Genomic DNA, 9100 nt, shown 5'->3' with positions numbered 1-9100 from the left:
TCAGCATTTTGGCAATTTTAGTTGACATGGCATGTGAAATCGGCTACAATAGGTTAGGATGGCTAAATAGATAGGTTGCTATAGACTTTAATCCCTTAAAAAGCAAGAAATTAAGTTAAGGGACTGAATCGACTAAAACCCAAAACATTATAGGGATACAGTGACATTTACCCTATAATTTAACTAATAACTTACTTTGTTGATTAAGAGACGATAATTTTACATTTGAAGAATGATCAAACATCATGGAATATACATCAATGTTAACTGCTATTTTTGATCTTTCACTCCTACAATCTAACACAACAAAAAAATTATAGGATCTAATTACAATATATGTAACTTAAAAATATCATGCAAAATAAAATTATAGAATTAAAAAATATAGAAATTTTTTTAAGGCCATGAGCCATATCATTCCCTTGACTTTGAATTTTTTATATCTTTCCTTTAAACCAATAAAATGAATTGATCTTTTGAATATTTGATATATCCAAAGAAGATCCTATAACCCATGACATAGTTCATTTTTATATTACAACTATAACCTTCTTTTCAATTTGTGTATATTTCATATAAGATAATTAGAAGGAGAAAAAAAATTGAGTAACCAAGCATGTGAAATAATATTTTTATATATGTTAAATATTTCAACTAATTTATCAATTAAGTATAGTAAGTTGAAGAGGTGGGGAAAAAAGGTCGTCGATGATCACCACCCCATTAGATATGACATATATAGAGAAACTAAACAAATTTAATCAGTAGTATAAAAGATATCAATGAAAAAATATAGGGAAAATGACACAAATGCCCTACGAACTTTTTAGGGTTTACTCGTTGAGTCCCTAAAGTTTTTGTCGGGCTTTATGGGTCCCTAAACTAGGATATGACCTATTCTTTTAGTCTATGTCAACCTGTAATAGTCAGTTCAGTGATCTTTTAGACAAAATCAAGGTTCTAAAAGGCGTGAGGCGTGGCGTGGCGGCAAGGCCAAGCCTCAAGCTTAACGAGTTATGGCGAGTCATGGCGTTTTTCAAGGCGTGATGTAAGGCGGCGATTTTGTATTAATTTATAATTACATTACCGCATAAATATAAATTTATATCAAATATACCTAGTTTTTAGAAGTGTTATATCAACAACTAATAACAGAAAGTTAATAAAAAACACAATAATTGTATGTCCGATTAGAAAATATATAAAAAGAGCAAAAAAACGTGTCTAAAACGAAAAAACACGCGTCATAACATGCCATAACGCGCCATGGCACACCATATCACGCCTTGCCATGCGCCACGCCTAACAGCAACGTTATGAAACTTTTCGTAACGGCGACGCCGCGCCTTACGCCATGGCGCGCCTTTTAGAACACTGGACAAAATAAACTCACATGATGCCCCTATAAAGTCAAAAAAATAAGTTCAGGGATCAATATGAATTGAGTGTGAATCGACTTTAGAAGAAAATGGAAGTTTTTTTTGTACGAATTGATCCCCAAACTTATTTTTTTGGCTTTATAGGGGCACAATGTGGGTTTTTTTTTTTTTTTTTTTTTTTTTTTTGTGTGTGTCTAAAAGGTCACCGAACCGGCTATTACAGATTGACAGAGACTAAAAGAGTAAGTCATATCCTAGTTTAGAGACCCATAAAACAGACAAAAACTTTAGAGACTCAACGAGTAAACCATAGAAAATTCGTAGGACATTTGTGTCATTTTCCAAAAAATATATTTAACTAATTGTTTTTTTAGATAATCTTTAGCGACGACATATCGTCGCCATATATTTTTTTGAACAACTGAAATGTTGCCACCTTACTTATTACTTATTATGAATGGAAGCCAATTCATAATTTCGTTGGAGAGTATTCCATCAGATTTTTCAAACTATTTCAATTTTCAACGACTACACGTGTCGATGAATGTTTAAATTTTCGAAATTCTTTTAAAAAAGTTTCATCGGCTACATATCGTTGCTTAAAATTAAAACCCTACATCGACTACGTGCTGTTGCTAAAAATCCAAATTATTGAAGTGTTTGTTATAATTAAGGGGGTGTTTGGTTTAACTTTTCACAGCCAAAAGTCCTTTTTGTAAAAGAGAAAAAACAAAAAGATGTTTGGCAAACTAATAACTTTTGGAGTTTTAATACAAGAAAAAACAACTTTTTGGAAAAGTCAGGAAATCATGACTTTTTGTAACTTTTTGAAAAAATTATTTTGAGCTTTTAAAAGCTAAGTCAAACACCCCCTAAGTAAACTTTTCGAAATTCAATATTGTAATAAAAAGAAATAACCATTAAATATAAATTACTAAAATAAACAACCATTGTTTTTCTTTAATAAAAGAACTTATTTATGAAGATAAAACATAAAACCAACATGACAAGTTAGCTATATATATTTTCCAAATCTTTCATTTATAAAATGGAATAATGGTGTTTTTGGTTTTTGAAACCCAAAAATCTATTTAAAGAAGTTATCATTTTCCCTCACATATATATATATATATATATTGTTTTTCCTTTTAAACAAGGACCATGTATTTCATCGTTTGAGGAACTTTAACTGCGACATGTCTATGTATACATACTGATACGATAGTAGTGGGGGGATATCGAGAAATAATGCAAGAAGCTAATTTCTTTTTATTTTTCTTTTCTTTTTGTGAAGCATCAATTGGCTAATTTCTTACTTGGCCACAACGTTTCGGGAATTCTCCTCAATGTAATATCTAAATATTTGGGTTTAAAGAATCGATTCCAGTGACATACTAAAACCCTCCACCAAACACGTTCAGACTGGTGATCAAGACTCTAAATTTCAATCTCACACCTCCAAAACCTCATCAATGGCGGAGGACATTGAAGCGGCAGGACTGATTTCTGAGCGATCAAGAAAACGCAAGAAACTCGAACCGATTCATAAGCTTCTTCCAAACGAAAAAGTGGAAGTAATGACTGCCCCCATTTCGACCTCTTTTTACTGTATCTTCTTTTAACCTTTCTCGTTTCTGGGTTTATCGATCATGGTACACCAGAATCTGTGTTTGTGTGTCTGTGAGGGTTTTGGTTAAAATCTTGTTTTTTGGGGTTTTAATCTGGTTTTGCCTCATTTTCCTGTTTATCACTTGTTTGACTGATTGCATGCTTTGACTTTGCCTACATTGTGTTCTTTTATTGTTTCAAGATTCCGATCAGTGGTCGATATGTTGATCAATTTGGGGTTTTTGAAGAGGAATGTTAACTAGTTTGATTTCAATCGGTAACTATTTCTTTGGTTAGTATGATTTTAATGGGGGGCAACTCTCTCTTTGTATGAATGTGGGGTTTTTATGTTTGATTTAGTTTACGACTTCAAAAATTTATACTGATTCCAAGTTTATGAATACAAAGCTAAGAAATTTGGGGGTTCTTTATGTTTCTTCCATTTTGAGCTCTGTTATTCCATGCATTATAATTCTATCCACCAAAAAACTATCTTTTTAGCTTTTAATTATGAAACTAATTTCAGGTAAGAAGTATTGAAGAAGGATTCGAAGGCTCTTGGCACTGTGCAACTGTAATCGATAGTAAAAACCAGATTCGTGTGGTCAAGTATGATCACATTACACATGATGATGGTTCTGATAACCTTGTTGATTCTATTCCAGCTTCGTTTCCAGTGAATCACAAACTCCCACCTGACAGGAATACATCAAAGTTTCATAAAAATCGAGGCAGAATAAGGCCAGTGCCTCCTCGGTTTAAGTGTAATTTAAATTGCCTCCATTATGGACAATGTGTGGATGTGTTTCATGAAGATGCATGGTGGGAAGGTGTTGTTCTTGACCATGATGATGGGTCTGATGAACGCCTGGTTTTCTTTCCAGATGTTGGTGATGAACTTAGAGCTAAAATTGAGAATTTACGGTTTACTTGGGACTGGAATCCAGAATCTGATAAATGGAAGCTTCGAGGGAATTGGGTATTCCTTGAAGTTCTTGAGGAACTGGAATCGGAATGGCCGATTCTTGTTTCTGTCAAACAAATTTGGTATGAATTGAGAATGAAGAAGAAGTTTTTGAGAGAAATGAAGGAGTGGACTTGTCAGATAAGTGAAGTCTGGAAAGAGACTGTTAAAGAGGTAATTGTAGATAATTTGAAGTTGACAATGGTGGAGTTTTTCAGTAGGTTACAGCGTGAAGGCCATGGAATCTTGAATATAAACAAAAAAATTCTTGATTTTATTTCAAAGATGAAACCATCTTTTTTTGAATCTCTTCCGGCTATACCCTTTGAACACGAGCTTGATAATGATGTTGTTGATGATGATGTTGTTGTTGATGATGATGATGGTGATGATGATGATGATGATGACGACGACGACGACATGGGTCCTCCTGGATTTTCAAATGTACATTCGGATCAAGACATGATCATGAGTACTAAACCTGAAAATATTTATGAATGGACAAAAGTAAACGACTGTTGTTTTGCTGAACCTGGTTTAGCTGTTAAATCTGAGTGTTGTCCTGATTCAATCTTTGAGTACAATGAGTTCAAACGTGTTTCTCACAAGCCTTCAGCAGCATTAACTTCAAAAGTAAGGAAACATTTATCGTTTTTAGGTTGGATAATTGAGATCAAGAAAGATCAAGCAAGCTCAACAAAGAAAGATAGTGTTAGATACCGTTACACTACCCCTGAAGGACACCGGTTCATGTCACTTGCTATTGCTTGTGATGTCATATGTTCATGTGCACATGCATCTGAAAATTCTTCCCTTCAGCCATATACACCACCACCTCGACCACCACTAGTGGTGGTTGAACCCGAATACTGTCCACAGGCTGTGGCTGACTATTATTCCATGACATTAGAAAAATCTGGTATTTGGAGGAGGAAACGTGAACAGCTTAATGATATGCAATATAAAGCAAAGAAACATCTATTTGCAGTTGGATGGACATATTCGTATGCTGATGACATGTCTAGAAAGGTTTTGTACACTTCACCAAATGGGAAAAAGTTTTATTCTTTTCGCGAAGCGTGTAAACAGTATTTATTGGAAAGTTTTTGTAGTGGACCCACGGTAAATGTCGAAAAAGATGAAGGAGAAGAAAGAGAAAAAGGAAAAGAGCAAGTTATAGGGAAGCTTGTGATAAAGAAAAAAGACGGTGTTTTGTGCATTGAAGCAGCAGCACCTCCACGAGTACCAAGGGCAAAAGCGTCTTTCTTGAATTTAGATGAAGAAAATCAAGAAACAGGAAAATCTTCAACAAAAAACCGTGTGTTAAGGTCAAGCAAGCGGGCCCGCAAAGAGATTTCACCAACACACAAAACCCCACGAACCGTTTTGTCTTGGTTGATGGATAATAATGTCATTTTATCAAGATCCAAAGTATATTACCTTAATAGGAAAGATGGGAGTATAATGAAAGAAGGGTGGCTAACGATTGATGGGATAACATGTAGTTGTTGTGAAACGGTTTTTAGTCCTTCTAAATTTGAGTTGCATTCTGGAAGTACTTTAAGACGACCTTCTGCTAACATTTTTCTTGAAGATGGTAGGTCTTTATTAGATTGTCAAATTCAACTCAAACGTGATCAAAATGCAAGATTGTGCAAATCTGAACCCAAGAAATTGAAGGGTAATCGGCGTCCAATTATAAATGACAATGATTATATTTGCTCTGTTTGTCATTATGGTGGGGAGTTGGTTTTATGTGACAAATGTCCATCTTCTTTTCACACACATTGCCTAGGATTAAAGGTGAACATTCTTGATTCTTTAAAGAACGTATTTTTAATACTAAAATAAGAGTTTATACTTTATATTAATGTTTGTGATTTCCTTTGTTTGTTTAGGAGGTCCCGGATGGTGATTGGTTCTGCCCTTCATGTCGTTGTCGAATTTGTGATGAAAATAAATTCAGTGATGCTTGTGAAGAAAATACAGATAGTAATGTTCTAAGTTGTGAACAGTGTGAAAGAAGATGTATGTGGGATCAATATCTTTTATATGGTTTTTTCATGTTAGGTGTATTTTTTTTATTTATGTTGATTTTTGAATAAATTTGGTGCAGATCATATAGGGTGCTTAAAAAGGAAAGAAGGTTTCTTGAAGCTAGAAAGCTACCCTCAAGTAAATTGGTTTTGTACTTTGAGATGTGAAGAGGTATATATAAATATCTTATACCTTTTTATTGCATTTTTTTCTCCCATTGATATCTGTCTTATATTCCCTATCAAATGCATTACAACATGTCATGTCAAATGCAATACAATCTGTTCTGACTTATGTCATGTCAAATGTCATACAACATGTTGTGTCATATTGATGGAAACCATGATATGTAAATAATGAACACACTCATGGTGGTTTTACAGATATTTATGGGGATTAACAAGCTTTTGGGAAAGCCGATTCCAGTTGGGAGAGATGATTTGACATGGACTATATTGAAACACAAGAAGCCTGATGAAACCTTAAATATGGAGGAAATAACTGAGAGTTACAGCAAGCTGAATATTGCCATTAGTGTGATGCATGAGTGTTTTGAGCCTGTTAAAGAACCTCGCACCCAAAGAGATATAGTTGAAGATGTTGTTTTTGGTAGATGGTAAGATTTAGTTTTTCATTTTTGTGGACTATTTATAATAAGTTTTTATTGATTTCTGGTAATTATGTAAAATTAACCACAGGTCAGAGCTAAACCGTTTGAATTTCAAGGGATTCTATACTGTTCTTTTGGAGAAAGATGATGAGCTTGTTTCAGCAGCTACAATAAGGTAATATGATGACAAAGATATGCTGTTTATCTCCTTTTATTCTTGTTATTTGACACATTTGTTACATTTGATTGTTACTATTTTCAAGGATTTATGGAGAGAAAGTAGCTGAAATCCCGCTTGTTGGCACACGATTCCGATTCCGTAGGCGTGGAATGTGTCATGCTCTTATGAATGAGCTTGAAAAGGTAAAATCTTAGGCTTTCACTGAAGCATTGTATCATAAAAATACGTTTGTTAAGGCCTGTTTGGTTTGTGGATTCCAGAGGAAATCGATGGAATTGGAATTCCATATTCCATTTCAAGGTGTGTTTCATTGTCAAACGGATGGAATCTTGGAATTTCATATTACAAAATACCCTCATTGACTAATACGTATATATTGAAATAAATTAAAAATAAGCAATTTAATTTTAAGTGAATTGAAAAAGTGTTCAATCTTGAATTCCAATCCTACCAAACATGTGATAGATTCTGATTCCATTGACAGATTCTGTTCCTTACAAACACATTTTGTGAATTAATATTTTCTATCTTTTGATTTACAGAAACTGATGGAATTAGGAGTAGAAAGACTAGTTTTGCCAGCTGTCCCGAGTGTGCTACACACTTGGACATCATCATTTGGGTTCTCCATAATGACAGAATCAGAGAAATTGGAGTTTTTAGGTTACACTTTTCTTGATTTCCAAGGCACACAAATGTGTCAAAAACGTTTAGTGAAGACTCCACCCTCTGCAGAGTCAAGCATATCAAGAGGTGTGTTTTCTTTATCAACCCCTTTTACTATTTAAGGCAAAAAAAAAAAAAATCTTTGGTTAAATGCTTTAATATCACAAAAAAAAATTATAATTTGATGCAGAGAATAATCATGAGACTGTTAATGGAAGCAATGGTGTAGATTTGGATGGAGTCAGTGCTGTTTCTGAAGTGTCTCAAACAGAAAAAGTTGAGGAAAGTGGGATGATGATGATCGATCAACATTCTTTAAAGTATGTTTCCAAACACTTCAAGTGAAATTATAATCAAACATTACAGTTATTTCTCATCAGAAAAAGTTTGTTTTTTATTTTTATTTTTATTTTGATAGGGCTGATGATGGAAACCAGGACAACAATGGCAATGGATCAGCTCCACCTGAAATCTTGGTAACTCCTGTTGATTTTGATTTCTTCTGGAGGAAATTGTAGGAAATACCAATGTTATTTGACTTTATTTCTTGTAATTTGTCCTTGTTTACACAAAATACTTAAATTATTGATTGATTGTAGGAAAAGCAAGCAACTCATGTTGAATGTGAAAGTGAAATAAGCATGGAGTATTCCATGGAAGCATCAAACTCCAAGGAGGATGACAACAATGACAATAACAGCCATCTGAAATGCTATCAAAGAAGGAAAGTCATTTGCGGGAGTTGACTTTGTCTTTTTTGTTTTAGAAGAAAAAGTAAATAGCAACAAACTTCTGATTCCCCTTTTTAACAATAATAATAATAATAAGCAAGGATAAGGTAAGGTGTTTTATTAGAGATGTAAATTAAGTAGTGAGATTTGTGTAAAGTTTATGGAGATGGGGCCCACCTGTCGTGTCGTGTCGTGTCATTTTTATGTACAGCTAACTAGTGGCTGTAAGTAGATGATGATGGATGCCCGTAAAGCTCCGAATTTTGCTTTTCAGACTTTTCTTGGTGCTTTCGGTTGGCATGAAGAGTAATATATGCAACGCAACTTTGTGTTTCAAGTTCTAAATACAAAATTTGCTTTCTAGTAGGAAGCTCTTCAACATATTGAGATCATGGGATCACAACCACTGATGTGTTGTGATCCCAGTGTGTAGCTATGCCTTGATCTTGGTAGGGCCCGTTTGGAACAGATCAAGGTGTAGCTACAGTATAGTGTGGATTGTCGTAACCAATTTTGAAAAGTAACCATTATTGTGAAAATTGCTTGTTAGAAATGTAAAGGTAAAATGGTCATTTGGTTTCATTCAGACTGGATGTTTAGTCTAGAAAAGAAACGAACATTATGTATGCAGTTAACCATGTAACAACTTTACTCATACATGACTTAATGGGGGAAGAGAAGAAAACAAGTGTTGAATAAGTGGTAAATGATGTTTGTCTAGAGAAAGTGCTAAATGTATACCAATTAGTGAAGATGAATAGATGACATGAAAGAAAAGGGACGTAAAATTATGGTCTGGATAGATAGATATGCTTCCTTCCTTTTTCTTAACCTATTAAGACATACTATATGTATTAAGTATAGAAGGGAATGGCTAATACATATATGGTGTAATTGACTTATGATAAGATTGTTTGTTTGGTG

The 9100-nt window shown here is 34.0% G+C and overlaps 1 protein-coding gene across 1 annotated transcript; it reads left to right on the top strand.

Moving 5' to 3' along the window:
• The first annotated feature begins 2594 nt into the window (after positions 1-2594).
• On the top strand, positions 2595-8513 carry LOC145065967 (uncharacterized). The gene is made up of 11 exons (XM_079013099.1): positions 2595-2953; positions 3514-5754; positions 5850-5979; positions 6068-6159; positions 6372-6604; positions 6687-6773; positions 6862-6961; positions 7322-7532; positions 7636-7765; positions 7864-7921; positions 8045-8513. Exons 1-11 carry the CDS (start codon positions 2852-2854, stop codon positions 8189-8191), a joined length of 3531 nt encoding a protein of 1176 aa, XP_078869225.1. The 5' UTR covers positions 2595-2851; the 3' UTR covers positions 8192-8513.
• The last annotated feature ends 587 nt before the right edge of the window (positions 8514-9100 follow it).

The sequence above is a fragment of the Lactuca serriola genome, chromosome 8 (genome assembly GCF_051521515.1).
Source record: "Lactuca serriola cultivar US96UC23 chromosome 8, Lser_US96UC23_V15, whole genome shotgun sequence".
In the NCBI taxonomy this organism is placed as follows: Eukaryota; Viridiplantae; Streptophyta; class Magnoliopsida; order Asterales; family Asteraceae; genus Lactuca; species Lactuca serriola.
This window is presented reverse-complemented; position numbering and strand designations above follow the sequence as displayed.